At 38.0% G+C, this 25,741-nt stretch overlaps 2 protein-coding genes across 3 annotated transcripts in view; one reads left to right on the top strand and one right to left on the bottom strand.

Annotated features, from left to right (window-relative positions):
- The first annotated feature begins 1,306 nt into the window (after positions 1 to 1,306).
- On the top strand, positions 1,307 to 11,282 carry LOC139965933 (uncharacterized). 2 transcript variants are annotated; one of them, XM_071968637.1, is made up of 4 exons: positions 1,307 to 1,603; positions 2,999 to 3,112; positions 3,568 to 4,819; positions 7,256 to 11,282. In XM_071968637.1, the coding sequence occupies exons 3-4, from the start codon at positions 3,641 to 3,643 to the stop codon at positions 7,703 to 7,705; spliced, it is 1,629 nt and encodes a 542-aa protein (XP_071824738.1). In that variant the 5' UTR covers positions 1,307 to 1,603; positions 2,999 to 3,112; positions 3,568 to 3,640; the 3' UTR covers positions 7,706 to 11,282. The 2 variants fall into 2 exon arrangements, with proteins under 2 accessions (XP_071824738.1, XP_071824737.1); XM_071968636.1 differs by lacking the exon at positions 1,307 to 1,603 and having other exon boundaries at positions 2,948 to 3,112.
- LOC139965917 (pre-mRNA-processing factor 6-like) overlaps positions 9,501 to 25,741 on the bottom strand; it is a 29,055-nt gene continuing 12,814 nt past the window's right edge. Inside the window, exons 16-25 of the mRNA XM_071968635.1 lie at positions 25,435 to 25,556; positions 24,810 to 24,903; positions 24,213 to 24,377; positions 22,312 to 22,413; positions 21,652 to 21,726; positions 20,524 to 20,657; positions 19,673 to 19,740; positions 18,677 to 18,815; positions 17,343 to 17,469; positions 9,501 to 15,404 (exon numbers count right to left, since the gene is read on the bottom strand). Coding sequence (XP_071824736.1) covers positions 15,252 to 15,404; positions 17,343 to 17,469; positions 18,677 to 18,815; positions 19,673 to 19,740; positions 20,524 to 20,657; positions 21,652 to 21,726; positions 22,312 to 22,413; positions 24,213 to 24,377; positions 24,810 to 24,903; positions 25,435 to 25,556 — 1,179 coding nt within the window. The 3' untranslated portion in view covers positions 9,501 to 15,251. The remainder of the gene's footprint in view (positions 15,405 to 17,342; positions 17,470 to 18,676; positions 18,816 to 19,672; positions 19,741 to 20,523; positions 20,658 to 21,651; positions 21,727 to 22,311; positions 22,414 to 24,212; positions 24,378 to 24,809; positions 24,904 to 25,434; positions 25,557 to 25,741) is intronic.

The raw sequence follows: 25,741 nt of genomic DNA, 5'->3' as shown, positions 1-25,741 counted from the left end.
TTTTCACAGCGCCTTTGAAGCACAAATAACTTGCTTCAGTCCAAGGTTGCATTGACGAGTGGTGTACCAGTGGCGGTTACAAGGGTATGTGTGCGGTGCTACCCTCTCCCATGACCCATTCATTTCAACCCAGGCAAAACGTAAACTAAAACTTGTCGTTAGCACAACCTTGGTCATTTATAGACTAAACAAGCCTCAGAATGTACCTCTTAATATTTTCTGGGGGAGGACCCTCCCCCCCCATCCCCTTTCCTATATACATGGCACTACCTAAGCACTGCATCCTCTGAACGGATCTTCGTTCATCGGTGACTTGAGCATGACAACAAAAATACAAGAAATCACATTCTTTCGTGATGCTACAAAAAAAACTGAATTACCCATAGGTAACTGGTTCGAATCCCGTTCTATCCATAAATTTCTCTGCTACGAATTATTACTTTATTACAAATTATTGATCTGATATTCAATTTGTAATTTATTATAAAATATTACTAATTTTTTATTACAAGTAATTTGTTTTCGACAAATATTTTTTGTTACCTAGTAATTTTTTTTTATTTCATAGTAATTTGTTACTACATAGTTTGTTATGACTACAAGTACATGGTTCTAATATAGTCTTCGGTAGGATGCACATCGGCGTCCCAAAGGGATGCCGAAAGGGCTTGCAGCAAGCCGGGATGTTTTCTGAAGCAATTACTCCACCTATCGGCAGGCGCGTAGCCAGGAATTTGCCAAGGGAGGGGCGAAAGTGTAAATTCGGCATTGTAAACTATCTAAGCCTAGCGCCACCATGAGTTGGCGCGAAGCGTACGAGAAAATTTTGGCTGAAAATGCCTCCCAGGTCGCAGGAAATGGCACTTCCCAGGCCTTGAAAGTTGCATCTTAGTATTATCTCTTTTGAAAATACTAGCGATATCATAAAAACATTTAAATTTAAAAAAAATATGCTCAAGGGAGGGGGCGGCTGCCCCTTCGCCCCCCCCCCCCTTGGCTACGCGCCTGCCTATCGGGAAGTCCCTTCGCTTCTAGAACCAAATATTATGACGTTTTTATTATTAAATATAAATGTGATCAGTTCTTTATGACACATATATTGGCGGATTGAAAGTGAACGCGTATGAACAGTGGACATATTTTGAGGTTATACGTATCATTGCGTGTCATCTATATCTTCTTTATTGAATCGAGTTTCATTCTCCATTCGATTGTTTTCTTAACGGTACCCGGTACCCTTACGGTGACCTTTTAATTTTGAAGAGGATCTGTGTGTGTGTGTGTGTGAATGTGTGAAAGTATGACTTAATGTTATGAGGCCCGGAATATCATATGTATGTATGGGTGTATATATGTATGTATATATTTATATTAGATCCTCCTGCAAGCAGGAATCAAAGCCGCAAGCTGACCGAAGTCAGTCTCTTAGATAATAGATTCATATTTAACGTCCATGATTATGAATTGCCGTCAACATCTGTAACTGGACGACATACATTAATCTTGGAGTGACTCGAACTCGGCGGGACCTTATGATTGAAAAGCACCGGAACTATCACTCCTTAGTATCCAGTAACATATCCAGTGTTAAACTCAAGTTCAGGTACGTTTTCCACTAACTTTGCACATTTCTGTCATTAACGCGATCAAGTTGTTTAATTGAGACTGTCATTAATTGTTGCCAACAGTGGCACACTCAAATAAGGTATAGGCCTACATTGAGACAAGACACTAGTGCCTACATAATGTATTATTAATATTGCTATTATTATTATTGCTATTATTATTGCTATTATTATTATTATTATTATTATTTTTATTGCTATTATTATTATTATTGCTATTATTATTATTATTGCTATTATTATTGCTATTATTATTATTATTACTATAGTAGGCTACTACTAGTTGCAACCCAAATATTTGTGTTTAGCCATTTTCTGGTTGTCAACACGTAGGAAATAGCCATTAAACCACACCATATGTAGAGAATGATGAGACAAATATTACAATTTTTTTTTTCCAGATGTTGAGGGTTATGTTGAAAAGGACAACATGTAGGCCAGAGGTGAAATTGGCCCAAAATTAATGTCTTGCATATACCAACAGTGATGGTTAGGTACCGTAATATCGTTTCTAATAAGCTATATATTCAAAAACTGGATTCCAGCCTTTAAACAAAGATGGCAACCTCATGCATTCATCAGTGGCAACCACATGCATTCATCAGTAACACAACAATCCGTGATAAAGTAGATGATTGTTTTTCTTAGGGGGCAGGGGGGTTGAGTGGAGGTTATGGGATCTCTTCTGATTTTTTTTTTTTCAATTATAACTCATAGCTGCAAACAAATTAAGCTCAAATTAATTATAGGCACTTAAATGGCAAATTTCTGTGAAAATGCCTGCATTGCAGTACGCAAATCTCCCCTAGAGGTGTGTGAAGAAAGGCTTGGTATTCTCAGACTAATGTTATTTTTTGTGTTAATCTTGTACAAACATATGAGAATAAATTTGAAATTGAGAAATCGGACAATTAAGGCACGCACTATATCAATGTCCGAGTAATCGCAGTCTAAGCAATGATACAATTATACGTTTGCTTTCTGTTAAAAAGTGTTCTTCGTTAGCAAATGTGGGAAGATGTTTTTTTTTTAACACCTGTCAATGTATCGAACCCGCCGTAATGATGTGTAACCAGGGAGTTCCATAACAACTCCCTGGTGTAAATGAGCACAATTTAGCCCCTTGAGCCAACAATTGCACTATTACGTAATGTACGAGTAGAGGGGATTCCCAAAAATAACAACTATTCGACGTTCGCAACAAATGCATTTATTTACAGGTACGTTCATACTTTATAGTAAAGTTATTGTTAGAAATGACTCATTGATTGGAAGGCTTAGGTAGATCTGTTGTTTGCTACTGGGCATGTTTGAAATTACGATACTACAGTACGTTACAGATATTACTCATCTCATATTATGTACATACACAGTTTGGAATGTGAAGACAACGTGAGAGAATAAAATTCACGCTGGTGCAGTAAAACCACCGACAGTATGAGCACACAATTCAACAGAATAACTAGTCCGGATAAGGCTTTCAAGAGGTAAGTAGAAATTTTGATGCAAACTATGGAGGCATAACATGTCATAGGTGTGGAAAGTTGGAAAAAGGAAAAACATTCGTGTCTGTACGTCTGTGCCTACTCTAAGTTCGGCAAACTCATTGCTTCAACGACAGATAGGCTACGAATCTGCATGTGAACATGTACATCTATTATATATGTTAGGCTAGGTGCCATACAACATTATTGACAAGTAGAACTGACTAATACTACGGTATAAAATGTACGGGGTCCAATATGGACCAATGTAAATACTTGAACTATGTTAGAACTACTGTAGGTAAGCCACTTTTAGCTACAATAATTATTTTTATGCAATGTTAGTCGCCAATCTGTTTAGAAAGTGAAACCTGTATACTAAATTTGTCTGTCTATCTTTGATTCTTCTATGATGGGTATTTATGAATATGCCCTTTTTCATAACTTTATTCCTACAGATGATGTCTTTAGAAGGTAGCTTAGTATTAAATTAGTGTCCGCAGCAGAAGCTGGAGTCTCGATGACATCAAGATGGAACCTGATCCGTTGTTAGGGGCCGAAGGCGGGAAGCGATTGACCAATGAAGATCAACGAGAGAGATTACTGCACTTTCAAAGAAAGGTCCAGGATGGACAGAATGGTAGTCGTGACTATAATCTATCGGAACGACAAGATCGCTCTGGTGATCAAGAAGAGCAAACACCGGAGAACTTTACCGACTTGAGCATATCTTCCAAAGATAAGGCCATCAGGTGTAACAGTGACGGAGACCAACCAAGAAACTTTACGAGAAAAATGGCAGGAAATCATGATATTGGAGAAGATTCCTCCCGTAAATATTTTGATCTAACAGGGAACGATTCTTCGTTCGCCATGAGTGCTCCGACATTTGTGTCAGAGGTCAAAGAATCTCAGACGAGAGATTGCGGAAGCTGCTTCCCAAAACCGTTATCGTCGACGGTCTCGGAAACAAAGTCACAAGTCACGGCGTCATCGACTAAAGTCCCCAACGGCGGGGAAGTCACGACCCGATGTTTCCAAGAGGAGGGAATTATTCCAGTGGAGACTAAGGTAGAAGAGGGAAATGTGCAATACCAGATACCGTTGGAACGTAATGCGAGCAAACGATCTCAAGGGTTTAAAGAGAACAAATGCGGGAGCGTTGAGAAACCGTTCTCGCCTCTTGTCAGCAAGGAGGCCTCCGTGTCTCGTTGCGACAGCGAGGGCGACAGTGACGACGAGGAGTACCATGACGTCCTCGTCCTCTACGACCCAAAGGACAAGGAGCATAGAGATAATTTTGTGACTCTATGTAAGAAGAACCAATGGACGACCATGTCCAGAGAAGAGTTTACAATAGGAGAACCACACTTTGAGCAACTGGAAGAAGTGATAGACAATTGCACCTTAGTCGTGCCATTGATAACCTCGAATTCTCTAAACCATGACCACAGTAAGCTGGAACATCACACAGGGCTCTATAAAACCCTCACCAAAAAGTGCAATAACTTCATTCCCGTTGTCTGTGAGAACGGTTTAGATTTGCCGTCCTTTATACATGCCCTTAGCCCTGGCTATTTTTACAATGAGTCTTTTGAGAGGCAGCTGAGAAAGACGATGAAGAAACAGAGGAAGAAGCAAGAAAAGTTGCGGAATCCTCCCATGAATCAGCTTAACTCTTTCGACAGGGAAAAGAAGCAAACTAAACAGGTAAACGTGAAGGATTGGAGTCATGTGTTATGCAATGTCGCTATCAACATTCCTTACACTGAGTTTTGAAAAAGTAACTTAGCAGTTTGACTGATTTATTTATTTATTTATCAAAAATATTCTGTGGTTAAAGTAAGTCTGACACATGTTTGAAAGAGAGGAGAATAATACCAAAAAAAAAACGTTTTCTTTCTTTTTTGAAAGGAAAATGTTTCCTCTAGACTAAGGTGACCAGACGTCCCCGATTTTCGGGGACAGTCCCCGATTACAGTGTGCTGTCCCCGATGAACAAGTGTCCCCGAAAATGTCCCCGATTCGTCAAAGTGTTCAGGAATTTCGAAAATATCCCACATTATTAGTAAAATAATTGTAAAAACAAAATTTAGTCAAGTGTGCAGTCGCAGAACGGAACTATAGTATTTCAGGTGGGCCAGTGTAAAGTAGAATATGCTAGATCGATCTAGCCTAGCGCTCTTTCGTAAAGTAAGTAAATTTCATCTTAGAAAAAGCTCATTTTTGAAAATAAAATTGATTTAAAAAGTGCTTCTAAGTATCACCATTTTACATCTAAGCACCTTAGGCATTTGAAAATTTTCCAATGGAGAGGGGACACCCCCTCCCCTTAGACCCCTCCCCCCATATCAGTCACTCAATAAATGTCCCTGATTCCAGTCAGGCAAATATGGTCACCTTACTCTAGACCTATACTTGTTGCATATCTGGAGAACAACTTGTGCAGGAATTATATCTTGCTTAGTTTTCTGAAAAGACTCACGTTGAACTCATTAATTTAGCGAGACTAAAGTTATCAAAATATCCTTTTTGCTAAATCACCTGAATCCGAGATGCCATGTAATTAACGGTTACATTCGTAACAGCAGTTGTGGTGGACAGATTTTCAGCATGGTCATCAAATCATAGTTTACAGAATTGATAAAACAAATAGGTGGATTTTTTGTCGTTAAAAGTTTAAACAGTCACAGTTTTATTTGCAAGGTCACATTTTTATTTGCAAGGTCACATTTTACCCACAGTTATGTCATGCACAGTTGCTAACAACATTCACAACACTCTCATTTAACTTACTAACCCATGATCTTATATGTTCCTCACACATTCTCAGTTTGCCACATCGCATTGATGCCTTAATTTCTGACATTCATGAAAAATGTTTCAATTAGATGAAACATTTCCTTAATGTCAGCAATGTCAAAATTGACTACCTGCACATTGGTGAAAATGAAATATTTCAATCCAAATGTCATAAAACTTGTCAAAACTGGAGGGAATTTTGTGGTACTGCTTTTTAATGTAAAAAAAAAAAAAAACCTAAAAAAATAAGGCAGTTCAAAAGTGAATTTTCTGGGAGTTTAATACCATCATTTCTTAAATATCCCTTGAACTTCCAAAATGGAAATGTGATCCAAATTGGTAATCTTCTGAAATGTTGACATCATCCACCCGGGAATTTCTGATTGGGATATCTCGATGAAATAACGCAGTCTTTATCAAGTGAGATGAAATGAGGAATTTAACAGAGTCACTCCATGACTTTATGTCAGTTCCTCTCTTGTATGCTGTTTTCACCGGTAGTACCAGTCGTCAATTTGATGTCCCGACTAGTTTGAATTGTGCTTTCCTGTTTGTACCTATATTCTATTTTTAGTTTTCTTTAGCTCAGTTTTTTTGGCTGCCAGCATTATTGACATTACATTTGGTTCAATAAGCCACATACACTTCATGCTAACATGTGGTGAATCAATCAAACATGGAGCTGCGGTCAGAATCGCAACATTTTAATTGTTCGATAACTCCTTTCAAATGGATCGCTTTGGAAAATTCAGAAGTCCACTTTTGTGACCTATTTTTGGGGTATATCTGTTTCACACAGTATCATTTTGGATGACAGGAATTTGCAAACAGTAGACAGCTACTTTCATTTATAGGGTTGTCATGTTTAGAAGTAAACTATTAATTGTGCTTAAGAGAACATTTTGCTTTGCCTTATTGCATGTTGTAGCAAAAACCATATATAATTATCAATATTAGAATACATTGAAGCAGTTGACTTTGAGATAATAGGAATTAATGTTAGTATGAAGTCAGCAAAATCTAGCAACCTCCTGGCCTAGACATAGCTTAGTAGTCGAGGATTTCAACACTATCAGAAATAATATATATGAGTGGGCTCACTTCTCATTTGCTTGGCTGGTGGCACTAGATATAAGAATTCAAACATATGCAGTTGGTTTAGAAACTAATCAGCTAGCTGCTGCTCCCAAACCTCAGCTTTCTGTTGCTTTTTACTTTATATATTTTCTTCCCAGCATGACACAACACATATTTTCTTGTATCCCGCACTGTTTTCTCCCATCCCACAGCCTTCCACCTCCGACATGAATATCTAAAAATTCTCGCCTATCTTCGAAACCGCAGGGCCCGGTGACCTCGGTCCACTCCGCCAGCGAGAAGAGCGCCCCCGAAGTGTTCCGTGGCCTCCAGGGTAACCTCTCCCCCGGACCCAACGCACAAAGATTTTTCAGCGACGGCCGTTTCAGAGAACTTTGTCTGGTGTTGGACCTACGCGACCCGCTGGGTTCCCCGTACTGGCATCTCTTAGCTGATGCCATGGGGCTGACGAGTCAGGAGATACGCTGGCAAGACGACCAAGAACGCTGTGCGGCGAACGTGCTGGAATTCTACTTCTACCGACACTCGTCGGAACCCGTCGAGGACGTCCTCCGTGACTTGGTGAAAATCATGGAAACGAAGCTAGACTACCTTCAAGCCATAAGTATTATCGTCGGAGAGTTGGAAGAGCAAAGTGTATCTTGCAATGGTGGAAATAGAACTGATCCGAGTGGACCTAAAGAGGAGGACACTTGAAGAAAGATCGTGTACTGAAGATTGTATCGTCAGGTCAAAAGTAGGCATTAATAGTTTGCAACTAAAGAGGTACATTTGAAATATTAAAATACTTATGTAAAAAAGCAGCTTTTTGCATTGATTTTGACAAATTATTGTTTGTTATGACATTTCACAATTTCAGAGGCACATGTTGAGGTTTTTGTCTTTTTATGTTAACAGCAGCTTTCTGTGCTTATTTTGGTTTGTCATTAATTCATTTGCTGAGATTCAACAAATATCGTTTACAAATTACATCGAAAAATTCGAGATAATTCACCATAATTTTGCTTTTTTAATTTTTTTTTTTTATATATGTTTTTTTGGCATGTGATTAATAATGCTATGAAAGAAAGAAAAAATGGTAAACAAATGTTTTTAGAACCTTATGAGATGACTAATCAAGGGCGGCGGAACCGGGGGGGCACAGGGGGCACGTGCCCCCCCACTTTTCCTCATGTTAAAAATGTGCCCTTTTTCTACATAAAAATTGAGGTGTCTCAAGTTAGCAATTAGAGGCCAGGTAACCAGAATGAACACTCGGGAAGGGCCGTTTCCGGCCATCTGAGGGGTTTGTAAAACCAAAAATTTGGTGGCGCTCCGCTCAGATAGTCGTGCATACAACTTTGCAAATCCTGGCTACGCCCCTGACTTTTAATGAATTTCTGTCGGTCAAACTCAAAACTATTTCGAATGGAAACAAATTTGTTAAGATATTAACAAGAAATAAACTCTAATTCGGAAGATTCCTACATTAGCAATTAGCATGATTTCACCTCATTTTGTCTCAAAAGAAAACTTGTTCCTTGTTTCCCAATTTGTTAATTGGATATTGCAGTGCTATATGCATATTTTCCTTGAGGGGGGGGGGGCTTGATGGAGTGATGTGTATACGCAAATAAGATAATACAATAATACACGAATTTCTGCAAAGTGGCCTTTGATGTCGGTGCCCCCCCAGATTAAAAGTGCTTCCGCCGCCCTTGTCACTAATTACTAGTTAATTGCCATCATTCTGTTTTGAAATATTTTTATAAGTTTTGAGCTATTGTAAACTTGGTTTGCTTGAAAAGTTAAATTAGAAAAAAAAAATTTGCCATCATTTTAAGCAATGAAATTGCAAAGAGCAGTTTTCAATCGATTTTCCCAATTCACTATCTATATAGGCATTGATGGAGCCATCAGGGTACAAAGGTCATTGGGAGTCAATAAGCTTTATAGAAGGAGACACAAACCCAATAATCATCATCAACGTCAACGGTCTATGGGATAGAGCCGTGAATCTAATGAAAAACTTCTCCAAACTATGTTGGAAATGTTTTAAGATCTCTTGTTTTTCTCATTATTTATTTCAACTTTGCCGCAGTTCATCGTTTTTGCAAAATTTTTAAATTCATGACGATATTTGATAAATAACCATTCTGTCATTTTGCAGTTTCATTATGTTATATTCCTCACTCATTAGATTTAAGGGAATTTGTCATTTTGGCGCAAATTGGTAACATCTTAACCGAACAAAGGCTGGATCGAGGCTTGAGCAAGCTAAAAATATGAAGTCACTGTGCCAGGTGCGTAGCCAAGGGGAGGGGGAAAAGGGGAGACTGCCCCCCCCTTGAGCATATTTTTGTTGTATGTTTTTATGACATCCCTAGTAATTTCAAGCTTAGATGCAACTTACAAGGCCTGGGAAGTGCCATTTCCAGAGATCTGGGAGGCATTTTCAGCCAAAATTTTCTTTTACGCGCAGCGCCAACACATGGTGGCGCTATGCTTAGAGTTTTCAATGCAGAAACAACGACTCTGATAGTTTGCCTACAGGTTCGACCCTCCCTTGGCAAATTCCTGGCTACGCGCCTACACTGTGCCCTGTATGTTTTCTCTTAATTTATTACAAATGTTTTTTTTCTGTTATGATAGGCGTTTGGTTTCAGTGTCAACAGGATTGACATGCAAATGCCCTGAGAATATGAAAAGGAAACAAAGAGAAATTAGAATGGTTTCAGGTTCTAGTGGTGCTGTGACATCACATACTCACAAAGTGATATCACCACCCCCCCCCACCCTTTCCCCAACTGCATAACTTTTAAACAAAGGGTATCTCCCAAACAAAGCAACATTTCTCTCGGCTGTTTGGGGTTGGCTGTTCGTCACAAAGTTATCTCTATCATACAAGCTGGAGATGATAGTTTGGTTTGTGTCTTCATTTGAGTTCATTTTGTTAGAGTCGATCTTTAAGAATATATGCATCGGACGTCATTCTTGTCCGAATAATGCTACGAAAATGAAGTAATCATAATGTTGCTCAATTAAGTCATATTCAAATTTACATCATTTCAGTATCTCAGAAAACCAAAGAAAAAAAAAATCTGTTTTGTCGGTTATTAAGTTGTTATTTTACTGTTTTCATTTATGTAGTATTAGTCATTATTTTATCTTTGGGACTATACCATTTCTGTGCTCTGTCATGTCATCCATGTTGTGCTCCCTGTTTTGTTCTTTCTCTTCCCCAAGAAACCTAGAAAAGAAGATAAGTCTTAAGAAGGTCACCGCAGACTATAGTCTATAGCTTTCTTGCTTCTTTATTCCTTATTACGAACAAGAGAATGATGTTGGTGTAAGTAAGCTCCAGGCACTAGTTAAAGGCATTGAAGACTCGCCCCAACCAAACCGCGTGCGGCCATCTGAAAAAGTTAACTTTCCAATGCTTGAAAGTGACGTTTTGTTTGTGTCGCTACAAATTGCAGACAGTGCAGTTTAATGAAACGTGATACCTTGTTATCTTTAGCTGGACCTGAGATGTCCATCACTGTATTGTTTGTACACTGTGCTGTGGGTATTGACCGTAGCTGTATGTATTGACTGTACACTAGTGTCTAATTACGGAAGGTAGGAAGGTGTGTGTGTATTTTCTGGGATCGATGGTGGTGTCTAACACTTCTGTTACACCTCATTCGAAACTAGTTCAGATTACCGACATGAGACGTTTCTTTGTGTGCGAGTCTTCACACCCTTTAATTGGTGAAGCCTGGTGTAGTGGTTGTCTACTCTAACCACAATCAGGTTCCTGGTTCAAATACTCACCAGAAACGAGGTCATCTTAACCAATTAAAATACTGCTACTTTGTCAATAGTTCCTTTCCGTGAGAAAAAGACAAAAATGAGTTGATGGTGAGAGTTAATGTGCTGCTTGAAACACATTGCAGCTAATTCAGGTCAATACAAAATGATAAAATAGTAAAACAGATTATCTGTGTGGGTACAAAATTTGTAAGGGAATGATAAGAATTGCTGTTGACGTGATAGTTATGTAGGTCAAGTAGCATTCATATTTACCGTGGTGTGGTAACGAAAGAAATGGAAAACTCATCTCCCAGGGAGCATTCTACAATGTACTCTATGTGTACTATAACTGTTTTTTAAATTTTTTTATGACAGCAGTTTCAGTACTGCTCTATAGTGCTTCCGGTCTGTGAAGCCTATAGCCCACGCCAGAGTGCATATTTATTTGTCGTATACCTGAACAAAACAAACATTAGTAACAAAGCTATGGTTTAAATTACACTTTCTCTTTTACTGATTTCGTTATTGTTGTTTGCAACTGTCTGCAGTTTCTAATTTCGTCATCATTCCTGTGTGTTATTTTTGTCTCCATAAAATAGTTTTGGTTTCACTTTTACATAGTCATTATCATTTACATCTGTTTTCATTTGAGTGAGCAAAGTATGTTAAGTGACTAGGCCTACCCTTTGTAGTTCTTGTCGCCTCCTTGGTACACATATCTGTTGACACTAGACTTATATATTTGTGCATGGAGTGAGTCCCCGGAAGGTGGGGCCAAGTTTAGACAAACATGCGAAAACGAGAGGTCAAAAGGTGATAACATCTATCCATTCATTGTGCAGAGGAGGCTTCCAATTATAATCCGTAAACGAATATTCTCTTGACATTCCCAAACTGCTTAGGCGTAAGGTACTGGGGAGAGGGTGGGTGGGAGACTTGAGGGAGTATCAGATCCCACCTTTTCCTCTGGTGCCACGTAATTACTCAACTGGCTTGAGCAATACAAGCGGGCAGGTGGGAAACTTCATCACATGTGAGTCCGCCCTTCTTTGCACATGACCCTTCACTTTTTGAACAAAAGCAATGAACATTTTTAGACGTGAATCACGCATTCTGAGGCATATTTTTTTGTGGTTAAAAAAAAAAAAAAAAATTTATATATATATATACATATATATATATACTTTGTTAAATGAAATGGAGGTAAACGACAAAGGCAAACCAATATACATATATAATTGAAATCGTAGTGACTTGGAAAATCCGGAACAGTGAAAAATCTTCCAGCCTCCACCGGGATTCCAGAAGTTCGAAACTAAGGTCGTAATTCCAGATATATATATATATATATTTATATTATATATATATATATATTTATATTATATATATATATATATATATATATATATATATATATATATATATTACTTCTAAGGTACTGGCATGTGTGCTAGACTTGATGGTCCAGCTGCTTTGATTGTTGAGCCTTAAAAGTTTGAAGGGTAGTGTCTCAAAACCAAAAAGTTGTATTAAAAGATAACATGTAATGAAGCATTCACTGCAGTGTGAGATTTTGATCTTTCATTACAAGGCAGCAAAAACCTTTTGTTTAAAAGGTATGCTGTATTGGCCCCAAATATGCTAGATATTCAAATATGGTCACCTTTGGTCAAAATTCTTAAACTGTTTTTATTACGATCGTCCAGGAAATTTTCCTCACTGGGACATTCAGTCTTCTTGTGTGTTCATTAAAAATGTCTGAGAATTGGAAAGTAAAGACCTTTTAAAAGTAAAGTACTTTTTGACAATTTCTAGCAATTATTAGTGTGCTATAATTTGGGGCCTGTAATAAATACCTTTAAAGGCTAGTAACTAAAGGGTATGGTAGGGGAATTGGGTACAGTGGGAGGGGAATTGGGTGGAAGGCAGTTCACATCAAAAGCCTCTTTGAATGTTCGCCTCTTTGAATGTTTTATGTAGCAGGAAGATATTTTGAACAAAGCGATTAAATTTAACTTATTGTGGTCTGTAATTAACAAATGATTTGGAGTTGACATTACCTAGCTTCCTAACTAGATATAATAATTAGTGTCTGTGTTATTTTGATATCTGTGGTTCACTGTGAGAATCTAGTGATATTTAACACACTTGTTTCCTTTAAGTACAAACGTGTTTAGTATAATGTTTATGTTAAATGAAACTGCCTATGAAATTAAGCAAACATGACAAAATGATATCAAAACAAATGTTTTATTAATAAACACTTGGCCAGTGCCCTAGATATGTGATGCAATTCTTCAGTATTCATGAAACCGGGCAACAACAACAAAAATATATTCCAATGGAAATAATTAGAAAGCAGGAATGACTTTACAAACCTCAATTGCATGTTAATGTATCAGCCTAACAGGTGCATGTAGGACATGCACCTGCAATATATATATACATTTATATATCTATATATATACCTATATACATATATATACATATATATATATATATATATATATATATATATATATATTTTTTTTTTGGGGGGGGGTGAACACTATTGAAATACACTATGTGTGTTTGTGTTTGTGTGTGAAGCACCAAAATATCCAATAGGCATACATCCCAAGGTCATGGGGACCTCAGTGAATACTTCAAGACAAGAATACAACCTTTGGGGGGGGGGGGTGGGGGGATGGTGCCTGCAAAACTGTACAATTGGTAGGAGGAGGGTGGAACATCTGGTGCCTTATCAGTCTAACAGGTGCATGTAGGACAGGACATGCACCTGCTCTATGTATGTATGTATGTATATATATATATATATATATATATATATATATATTGTGGGGGGGAGTGAACACCAGAGAAACAAACAAACAGATATGTATTTCATTGTACTTCAGTGTGTTTGTGGGTGGCAGCACCAAATTATCCAATAGGCATATGTCCCAAGGTCAAAGGGTTCCCAAGGTCAGGGGGGTGGGGGATGGTGCCAGCAAAACTGTACAATGGGGAGGAGGTTGGAACATTTGGATTGGATTGGAATTTTTAGTAGTCAATAAATAAAACCTTCCAGAACAGTAACATAATGTAATGTCTAGACCATACATTTCTGTTGCTCATAATTGGGCCAATTTGATATTTTCATCGTTGTGTTTGCTTTTCAGCTTGAATCTTCCTGTCAAACCCAAATGCCTGCAACAAGACATGGACGTTACACTCTTACCCTTCACTTTAGTGGGAAAAAAAGGAAGTAGAGAAGTTCAAAAAAGTCATCAACTATGATACAAAAGTTTTCATATAAACCTCAAAGATGAAAAAAATGAAGAACAGTTTTGTTTTTTAATACTTGCCAGTACTTTTGTAATGACTCACATTCATGGACAAGCTATGACATTTTAAAATTCATCTTATCAAAAGAAGGAAAATAAAAAAAAAGGAAAGGAAAGGAACAGAACAGGAAGTTCCAAAAAAAAAAAAAAAATTTCCCATTTATCTCGGAGGAATGTGTTAAGGTATTAAGCTTTAGTCTTTTTCATGTTGCCATAACCTTTAGCTTCAGACACTCTTCTAAGCCACGCCCTCCCAGAATCAACTTTCATCAAATCTGCATGCACATGAGACATTGGTATTGGACAGAAGACATGAACAGTTTTCTATCAATTGTCTTCTTTTGGTTAATGTCGGCTGCTGAATTAATTTCATCAAGGGATACTTATACCTTGGATATTAACTGCTTTCATTGTGATGCTGACAACTGGTGCTAACAACTACTTTTTTAACTAATTTTATGTTGTGTGTTTGAAAGAGGGTGGAGGGGAGGAGAGGAGGGAGGGGGGCCTTTGTGTGAATTCAATTCATCAAGGGATAGTAATTCCTTTAAAGTAACACTGCTTTCACTGTAATGCTAAACAACTAGTGAAGGGGTTTTATCTTTCCTTTCACAGGTACTTGGAAAATTCCTTCTTCTAACCAAAACACTCTTTTCTTTGTCCCTTCATTTTTATAACCATTGACAAACTGTTGATGAAGCAATGCAGCACAGGGCCAAAATCAGGCTGGGAGCACAGGGATACAATTGCCCCTCCACATTCCCCTCCCTTTCCCCGTTCAGACTACTGTGCTCCTATTTGTGCCACCAAACAGGCGATAAGAGAAGACAGGCTTGTAAATCAGGCTGGTCATAGATGGGCAATACCCCCTCCCCCATGCTGACTCAGCTCCCCCTCCCCCGCCCTCACCATGTGTGCCACCACCTTGTGCACAAAAACTTCACAAGTTACTTAAATTGTCGGAGACCTTACTCAAAATTGCTGGCTAGATGCCTGTGTTAAAGGTCCTGTGAATAATGTTCTCACAGATCACTTCTAGTTCCATTATATCGATGCATGTGTAACATCATCACAACCCCCTCTATTCCCTCCCCAAACCACCTGCCCCCTCCCCCCCTCACCTCACCATACACACAGAGGCTCTAAAATACTGCGCTGAGCTCTCCAGCAACCAATGGTAACAGCTCATCCGTCTTCTTCCTCCAATTGCTGATATTTTTGGATACAGAGCACCAGACTTCCCCATGTCTCGGTTCGGCCTGAATGCATCGTTTCTGAACGGCTTCCTGTTGCTCCTGAGGACAGTAAACAAACGTAAAGAGACATTCTGAATTGTAGACATCACAATAGGATATTGTCTCAATGGAACAGTTCCTGCCAGCCAGGAAGTTTGTCTTTCATATTCGTGGTTAACCGCTTTACAACTAAGCTTAACTGCTTTACAACTAAAAAAAAAAAAAATTAATGTAAAAGACTGACTTCGGTCAGCTTGCGGCTTTGATAAGCCAATGAGGCTCAAAGGAGGATCTAATATACATACATACATACAACTTATATCATAAATAGTCATACACCGTTCTCTCAAATCTTATTACTTTCCATCACTTTCTGACGATTATTAATATCAGATCATCCTTGTGTGCGACCCAACATCCACACCACGTCTATCCAAATATTTGAGCAACGCACTGTTTCCGAAATTATTTGCCCATTGCAGCGTTTTATTACCTTTAGACTGTATACAGTTATCTTGGCAGACCAAGTTTCCTTTCGTACTGGCACTGTGCCAAGGTTCACCAAAATTCCATAGCATGTGTACCTATGGTTGGCCTTATTAGTATAGAAGGTACTATGCAAATAGTTTTTCTTTGTTACTGAGAGGGTTAGGCTATCAGCTTAGTGTGCTTTTAGGGCCAGAGAGATGATGGATTGCTGTATGGCACGATGCATTGGCTACATGAGGTGCAAACTAATAATAATAATAATTTAATAATTTCTTTTATAAAGCGTAAAATCCACAAAAGGGCTCTAAAACGCTATGTTACAGTAAATAAAATAAAAAATGACACAAAATATGTAGTAAAACTGCAGATAAAATACAATATAAATGGGTACGAAGAATAAAATGCATGCACGTTTGAGTTTGTTGGAGTACTGCACATGAAAAGAATTGGATACACAGTTGATAAAAACTATAGGAATTGGTCTTTGCTACATGCCATGCAACCAACCTTTTATACCTTTTATTGCAATTATGTACCATAAGAGTGTGTGAAGATTCTATATATATTTCATTTCAGTTCATTCATGCATTCATTCAGTCATTTATCTTTTGTTGTTGGAAGGGGGGGGGGGGGGTTTCCTGAAGTTTGTGTACAAGACGAAACTGCATACTGGTGTTATACGAAGTTCCCGCCAATCCACTCCCCTTCTCACCCCCCTCTCCCCTTCCCTTTCCCAGACACTTTCACCTCTGATGTGTCTGTTCCCTAACGCATTCGTTTATGGATTATGACAGAACTGCATTCGTATGGGTTTTTAATTCAAACCCAAGCTAAAATATTTCATCATAACTGGCAGCCATCTTGAAGTTCCCAAATGACGGTAATACTACAATTTATTGCTTTCCCTCAATTTATTCTCTATGAGGGCTAAAGAAAAAAAAACATTGGTTGGATTTAAGGTCCAGAGAAAACTAAAAATCTCACCACACCTTGATTGTACAATGCACAGGATTGGTCGGTAGGGTGGCTAAACCCTAAGGCCTTTACAAGTCTGGGTACATGATTAGTGCCCCACGAGGGATTGAAACCTTTTTCAGGCTGGATTTGGCCCAGGGACCACCTACTGGGAAGCCCTGCTCTATAGGATATTGTCAGATCACCACCTAATCTATTGTTTGGTCTAACCGAGGCAATCTAAATATTTTAAAGTACAGATTAATGACCTGTAATCTCCTTGCCCATTGGATGTTAAGGCTTTTAAAGCTATGCCAAGACATCACCTCTCTCTGACCAGAAGCCCTCTTACTTCCCCCACCCCCCCCCCCCCATCTCTACAATTCAAACAAAAAGGAATAAGTAAAGTTTTAATAGTAAAAGTTGAAAAACAAATTTTACATAACTAAGTCCAGTAGTCTTGTAGAGGTTATTCCCTTTCTCAAGAATACCCACCTAACAAGGAAAGGAAGGAAAATGGATAATTTTTATATAGCATTCTGAGTTCATTCTCACCTCACTGCCAAACTGAAGTTCAAATCTGTAGAAGAACGCCCATGAGTCCCCTAAGTCTGGTTCAATCTTGACTGCTCTTGTAAACCACTCTCTGGCTTTGTTTATTTTACGTTCACTCCAAAACAACCTGCAAGAGCATAAAAGAAGATAAAATAAAAAATAAATAAAGAGGGGGGGTAAGGCGGGGGGGAGGGAGGGAGTATGACTACTATTGAGAGAAACCATCAGCGCTTACATAACAGTTGTTTTGTTAATTTTCAAAACCAATAGAAAGGAGGGGGGAGAGGGAGGGAGAATAATTTATACTGGAGAGAAACCATCAGCCCTTACGTAAGAATTGTTTTGTTAATTTTAAAACCAATAAAATGGAGGGGGGGGGGAAGAGGGAGGGAGGGAGAATAATTTATGCTGGAGAGAAACCATAAGCTCTTACATGAGAATTGTTTTTTATTTTCAAAATCAATGAAAGGGGGAGGGGAAGAGGGAGTATAATTTACTCTGGAGAGAAACCATCAGCCCTTACGTAAGAATTGTTTTTTAATTTGTAATATAAATAAAAAGGGGGAGGGGAAAGGGGGAGAGGGAGAAACGATTAGCCCTGACGTAACCTTCAGTCATATTCCAAGTGACAAGGTAACGTTCCTATGGAATTACACAGGAGGACAGAATTGTATCAATTTCTCCTCACTAGAATCTTTCCACATGGCAAAACATTACCCACACTTTGAAAATGATCTGTTTCTGTTTCAGGTTTGTAAAAGCTTAAAACAGCATTCATAGTTTCAATGCCAATTTCGAGATATGAAGCTTAGTCAAACTTTCATTTACACCAACCCTAAAATTAACTATTGTGCTTTTTATTTACTCCTTTACAAAGGTTTCTATGATCAGAAATGTTATAATTATTTATACTTTTGATGTGGTGAATACTGAGTTTGCCTCTTAGTATGAGTCTTGAAGCTTGATGAAACTCACGAATGCTCCATTAAGAGGAAGATGTTGTTAAAAAAATATATATTTTGGCAACTTTACAAAAAGATTTGCAGTGTTTTCAAACATCGGTGAAGAAAATTAATCAACAGAACTCTTTTGACAAACTTCCTGTCATGTAAAGTACAGTGATGAGCCTTGGGTAAAAAAAAATCACGGAACTTGGAAAAATTGCGGTATAGGCTCCAGTTTGCGTATGTTACAGTGTGTTAGGATAATAGTCTTTGTCCCCGAGGTAGAAAAGAAATCACGGATATTCCGCAAATTGGCGGAAAAAGCTCATGCCTGAAAGTAAGGTTCAAAGCTGAAAATTTTAGTCACATTTGTCTAAGAAGAAGGCTTACTTTGACACGGCTAACAAAACATGAGGATCGTGTTCGCATCTCTTTAAGGCATCAACGCTTCTTGTCTTCCTTTGCGGCCTGGATTCCATAAATATTGACTCCGCCCACAGAATGCCTGCATTAGGACATTCCTGCATAGCTGTGTAGATCAACAGATGAATGACACATTAACATATTTTCGGTGCATTTAGGAAAAAAACGGGGGGTTTTAGGTCTTACTTACTCATCCTTTTATAAGTGGATCTGCCGAGACAAAAATGTGTTAACGAACTGCTTATCTGTTGAGAGAGGGTGGAGGGGGGGGGGGGAAGGAGGGGGAGGGTTTAATACTTGATGGCTTGAATGCTTTGGGTAAGGTTATGGAAGCAGTCTGGGTCAAGTTGATGTTCAATTGAAGATGTATTCATTGCCTATCTATGTATCTTTATACATTCTTTATTCTACTTCCCATCTAGTTCGCTCAAGTAAACTATGGTAGAATGTTTATACAAATTGCTACAATTTATTCTTCCCCAATAAGAATCGTCCAGAAATCAGACATTCATAGCTCGAGTCCAACAGTGACATGGGAACAAATTTTCTGCGAAAAAAGGAGCTACGCAAGAAGTGTATGGAATTATGAAAAGGCCTTTGCTTTACTTTAAAAACAGCATTGTGAAGGTTACTGTAACCATCCGTTGTGACACTACTAAATACAAGAAAGCTATTATGTGTATTTTGATAACGGAAGATGTTAATAAACTTATCTCTGGAACAAGTTACCAGATCACATTCGAACATGCTCTAAACTTTTTACATTCAAAAGTCTACTTAAGACCCATCTTTTCACTTGTTCTTTTGTAAATTAATCTGCTTTCTTTGTAAAGCGCCTTGAGCAGTGACATTTGTCTACTGATTTGGCGCTATATAAGTCTCATCTATTATTTTATTATTATATCTATTTGTATACACAAAGTCACAAAGTGCCTCTGCATGACAGTGCTACATAAAGCATACCTCGTGCCATAGTTGATTTGGCAATGTTCTTGTTCCCGGCTCTGTCTTCTACACGGACTGCCTCCAACCTTAGAATGAGAAATATTTCAGCTTCAGTTGTACGATTTTATTATTTTTGGTAAATTTCTAAGGCCTGAAAAGGCTGAAATCGAGCCAACATTTACTCCTAGTTGATTAGACTACACATTGACTGATATGATAACATATTGATTGAAATAACATATTGATTAAAAGACTGTAAACAACAGTGCACTAATAACATATGTTTATCAAAACTTATGAATAAAAAATCACAATAACACAAAACTGTTAGCAAACTGCTTTTCCACTTAAGAGCCTGTGTAAGAGAATGTGTAAAAGTAAGTGTGCCTGACGTTTCAATCCTAGCAGGATCTTCTTCAGAGGCTGGAATGACAAGTAACAGAAACTACTCTTCTTTCTTTTCTTGTTTTGTTCCTTGTAGTTTCTGTAAATTCTGTTACTTGTCATTCAGCCTCTGAAGAAGATCCTGTTAGGATCGAAACATCAGGCCCACTTACATTTACACAAAAAAAGATCACTAAGCAACAGGGAAGATGTTTACTGTTAGATTACATTGGAAACGTTGTTCATTGATGACTACTTCTTTGTTTTCTGCTACCCGGCTTGGGACCAACCGTTAGAAATTGGGAACTCATTTTCTTTCGGTCCCTGCCCATAGCTTGGGAAGCCTGGCACTATAGTGCGTTTACACGACAGTACTTATATCACCATGACCTCACAGAGAAATATGAAATGCACATGCGCAGTTAGAATCACGAAAACAGCAAACTTATTGGGGCAGCAAGACTAAGCTGAAAATTGCAACTCACCAAAGTTCAGGGCACTGCTGAATGCTCAGACGAGCCTTTTCTAAGATTGCTCTAGCTTTGGTCAAATTTCCCACCTTCTCTTCCAGTCTAGCAGCTAAAAGCCACAAAGGGACCGCATTAGAACATTTCTTCAGCTAAAAGTACAAAATATAAAAACATATGTTTCCACTCAGTCTTGTAAATGATTGGTCTTGGTTGTGAATTTATATCTAAAATCAGACAAACGAGTTCTACTTTGCACCACAGAAATCACTGTAAGCAGCAGTCGCAATTTCTATGAAAACAATCAAATATCATGGCCCGAAGTCTTGCATTTTCTTAAAATTGCTTACAATTTTTAAAGTACATTTCTGTTGGTTCCTGATCCTCTAAAGTATTCCCAGACACTGAGAAAAATGTTAAATTAAATGGACAAAATTATACATTGAACATTTCAAATGATGCAAATATTCAGTGAGGGTTGGAGCAATACCTTGTTGAAGTTTTAGTATAAGTGACCATTTTTTGATTTTCTAGCAGATTTAGTAGCAATCCTTTAACTTCCACATAATTGCATGTTTTCAAACAAAATTATACATTTCATATCTTTTTTAAAGTTCCAGACAATGGTTTTATGATTCAAACACATTCGATAATGATAATCATCGTAAACGATGCCACACACCTGATTCCACAAAATATGTTCTCATTTGTCTATCTTACATGAATGTCCAGGTGGATTTAAAAATTTTTACAAAATATTCTGATTTTTAAGGTAGATCTGACAAATATTCTAATTGAAAAAGTGGAAAAGTGTTCAAGGTGGTGCTTCTGGCCAACTAGCTAGTCCACACTAGCAATATTAACAATCCCTTAACTGTTATGATTTAAAATATAATTGAGTTTTGTGTCTTCAGAGCTATACCATTTTCCAAGTAAGAACTAGTGAAAAGTCTTGTTTTTTCCGCAAAAAAGAGAGGGAGACCTCTCAACGAAGACCATTTCTCAGACCGTGACAGAGTATCGTCTTTCCATCAGCTAACATATAGCACCCCAATGTCAACTGATATGACCGCAGGCAGAACCATTATTCAAGACAAACTATGAAAATGAAACTAGAAGAACTACCAGGCCATTTAGTAGTCTTACCCCAAACTGGTATGCCTTCCTAGCATCTTCTCGGTTACCTTCCTGGTCAGCCAGCTGCCCTTTCATCATCCAAAGCTGTCTCCATGGAAACAAAGATTTCATTACAATAATACAGCAAAAATGGAAGGAATGGAAAAGAAAAGAAAGAAAGAGAGATGAAAAATGAGCAAATGTATGTAGAAAAGACCTTTTTGCTAAGTATCTGAAAAAGTGATCAGATACCGAGGAATAGTCTCGTCCATTGAATGTTGATGTTAGGGGCGGTCCCCGAGAGTAGGAATGAGGTGTTACAATTACTCGTCTGTATCCTAACTATTTTGAACATTCATTGAAAAGTGATACCCTGATATGAGCTGGTGCTTTCCCACCCATCGATAGCAATTTTTAATTGAGCTTCCATAGGCTTCCTTAACATCGGGACACACTAAAACTAAAACTAACTCTTGGATGATCTGAAGAATCACTAAAAAGTCAGAAACTGAAGGGACAAGACCTTTTCATGTTCTCTTTCATACCTTACAGGATATTTCCAATATGACTTCTTATATCTTTCCATGCTTAACCTGACTTATACACAGGTACAATTTGAAATCCCTACGACATCCCTCATCCACAAAGATACTGTAAAAAATATATAAATTTTTCCTGTTCTGTTTTCACCTTTGCAAAGTCAGAATATTCCTTGACACCTTTCTCCAAGAGCTCCTTGGCTCTTGTGATGTTTCCCAACTGCCATTCTAATTTGACAGATTTCATCCAAACCTGAGGAATGTAAAGCAAGAAAAAAGATAACATTGAAGAGAGTAAGGCAACAAACAATGTTTTTTCCCCTTTCTTCTTCATGTAACATTGTGTAAAAGTAAGTTGGCCTGACATTTCGATACTAGCAGGATCTTCTTAAACGTCAGGCCAACTTACTTTTACACATTCTCCTACACAGGCTCTCTAGTGGATAAGCAGTTTGCTAACAGTTTTATTTTATTTTCATGTAACATTGTTAGAACAGATTTAATTCAACCTAAAAGCCCTCTTCTTCTCCAACTAACTACCCCTTACCCCAAAGAGACTGAAGAAACCAATTCTATTCCAGTTAAAACTTAAGCCTGAAAAAACTGTTCCCAGTTTTCAAACAATTCTCTTAAAATATCTCTCTCCCAACCATAGGCGTAGGAGCCCAATTTGATTTGGGGGGCTGAAACGACTTGCCCAAAAATAAAACCAAAATTTTTTTTGCGCTCCGCGCCATTCAACATGTTAATGTACATATCAACTAGACATGCATTGGTTATTACATCGCATGCCAATTACATACAATCATTTGTCGTGTTATTACCCTTTCATGTTGGTTATCATTTTGGCGGAAGTCATTACAATAATAATGATAATAATAATATAAGTTTAACCATTGAATACGCATTGCAATTTATTTTTCTTTCAGTAGGTGCCCAAAAATATTCTTAGCATCTTGCCGAAATTTTCACAAAAATATTTGGTTGGTGGGCTGCAGTCCCCCCCCCCCCCCCTTACGCCTATGCTCCCAACGTACTATACTTTTCAATTTAAGCTTCCAGTTAGGACAGAGAGAGGTGATCTCTAGTATATGCAAGCAATCCTCCATTTTGCCATCACTTGTTGAAACAAAATATGCATTATATATATATATATACATAGCATGGTGGGCTCATAATTGACACACTTAAGGAGTTGATTAACGATGTCTATCGAAAAACTTTATGCATTGTTCATAGGTGTAGTTCCTCAGGAATGTGATGATTTCAAAATAATTAAGGTTCTGTGCTTATACAACGTACAATTGAGCAGAGTTTGACCACAAAATGTCTGTCGTGTCAAATTCTTTCATACCCCTAAATTGACACATTCGTCGATAAGATAACTGTAGTGTAGGCCTAAGTATACATCCATTGACTTTAGATGCTGTTTGCTATGCTCTGAGCCTCTAAGCTCAGACAGGTCAGGTCCCAGAGAGTAGTGGTATTATATTGAGGTAATTTTGGTTATTTTTAGGGAGTAAGATTTCCAAATGCCCAAAGAAAATGCAAAACTGGGGGAGAGTGTTAAAAGCAAAAAAAAAATAAATACAATTTAATCAGTATATACCTGAAATGGATTAAAACTTATCATATATGTACTCTGCTTGACTGCAAAAAGTTTAGGCTGCCTGCTGTATCGTTGCTAGTAATATTTGAAGGTGCCTCAATTAAGAAGGTGCGTCAATCATGAAGCCTTTACTATATATATATATTGTTATATTGGTTTTAGATTAGTTTTAAGTTGTTTTATAGGTTTTGTATTGTACGTTTTATTGTTATATCTGTATTGCTACTTTAAGTCATATTTGTTTTTCTGTAAAGCGCCTTGAGGCCTTTCGGGCATTATATAAATGCCAATTTATTATTATTATTATTTGAAGCAAAAGATGACGTCTGTTGTGAGAAATATGACGCCATTACTCGCTTTGAGAGAATAGCTTACCCCTCCCTTGTCCCTCCCCCCCCCCTGTTGCTTCTATCATCAGTGTACCCCTGACGATGATAACTCACCCTAGCTGTGGAGGCATTACTCCTGGCTCTCGCGAGCAGTTGACGAGCTCTTTCATCCTCATTGTTCTCACTTTCCAGTTTGACAGCAGCCAACCAGATCTCCTCGCTGTTAGGATTGGCCTGGAATGCTAGCGAGAGGATACTCCTGGCAGCCGGAACGTCACCCTGAAGAGACATCGGCAGAAACGATTAAGTGAAATCAAAGAGAGGACGACGCAGAATAATTAAATAATGGTACAAATCTAAATGGTACAAAATGGTACAATGAAATAATGGTACAAAGTGGTACAAATGGTAAATAAATGGTACAAAATAATGGTACAAATCAGGATGGGATTCAATACTTTATGAGAACAAAATAAATTTACACTCTTCTGATGAGAGAGGAAGAAAGGATCAATTCTTTTCAAAACGGGATAGAAACTTTAAATACTACTTTCATGAACCATAAACTAGAAGTGAGGGCCATCCTGACCCAATTAATTACAATTACATCTACATCAATAACTGATAACTTTGGTAAAGACGTTTCTGGAAAAATCCCAAAATTTACGGTGAAAGTTTGACCTAAATACAACTGTTTTGAAAATGACATACCGCCATCCATTTAGACTTTGCACCCATTAGCCAAAGAACCTCAGCTTTGGGACAATGTGCAACAGCTCTCTGCAACACAGCTTCTAGGGTTTCCCTGTAAGAGAAATGAACAATTTGATGAATTTTCATGGAAAGATTTACTTATGGATAAACATTCTGTGAAGGGTAATATGAAAGCCATTCTTGTATTTTGTAATTAACCATATTTCTTCATTCAGCATGTCTTATAGCAGATAAAGCCAGTGTCGTTTTTTCAATAAAATTCTGCTGTGAAAATAGCGAAGCATTCAAGACGTAGTCGTTATTTTCAAAACACACTCTGATAATGGATTCATGGGAATGCCATGTGTTGCTGAAGTCTTGTTGATACTTCTAAATATGAAAGGCTAACCCACAAACTATCGTCATTTAATTTTATCTTCCACTTGTCAACTTTACCATCACTTTGCTTCACTACCACAACCAGGGAACGTCTGTTCAACATTAAAGCCCATTTTGCTTTTCTATTTATCCACGATAGCTAACCCTCTGATACCAACCAAAATTTCATTTGCTTAACTCCAATAATGAGAAGCTGTATGAAACTGAACGATAAAATAAAAAAATTGTAAGACGAAATGATCACCTGGTGCCGTGATTCTTTTCGAAGTAAGCCGCCTCCAGCCATATTTTCTTCCTGCTCGGAAAGAGTGCCAGGGAATGAGCATAGATGGCTCTGGCACATTCATATGCTCCTCTGCCAGCACACTAGACAGGGAGAGAAATATTTCTTATTGAAACATGATACTTTCAAAACTGATTAAAGGCATTGAAGACTCGCGCACATAGAAACGTCTCATGCCGGTAATCTGACCTAGTTTTGAATGAGGTGTAACAGAAGTGTTAGACACCACCATCGATCCCAGAAAATACACACACAGCTTGCTATCGTC

Source organism: Apostichopus japonicus, chromosome 1 (assembly GCF_037975245.1).
Source record: "Apostichopus japonicus isolate 1M-3 chromosome 1, ASM3797524v1, whole genome shotgun sequence".
NCBI lineage: Eukaryota > Metazoa > Echinodermata > Holothuroidea > Aspidochirotida > Stichopodidae > Apostichopus > Apostichopus japonicus.
Note: the sequence above shows the minus strand (reverse complement) of the source record. Positions and strands in the feature narration are given on the sequence as shown.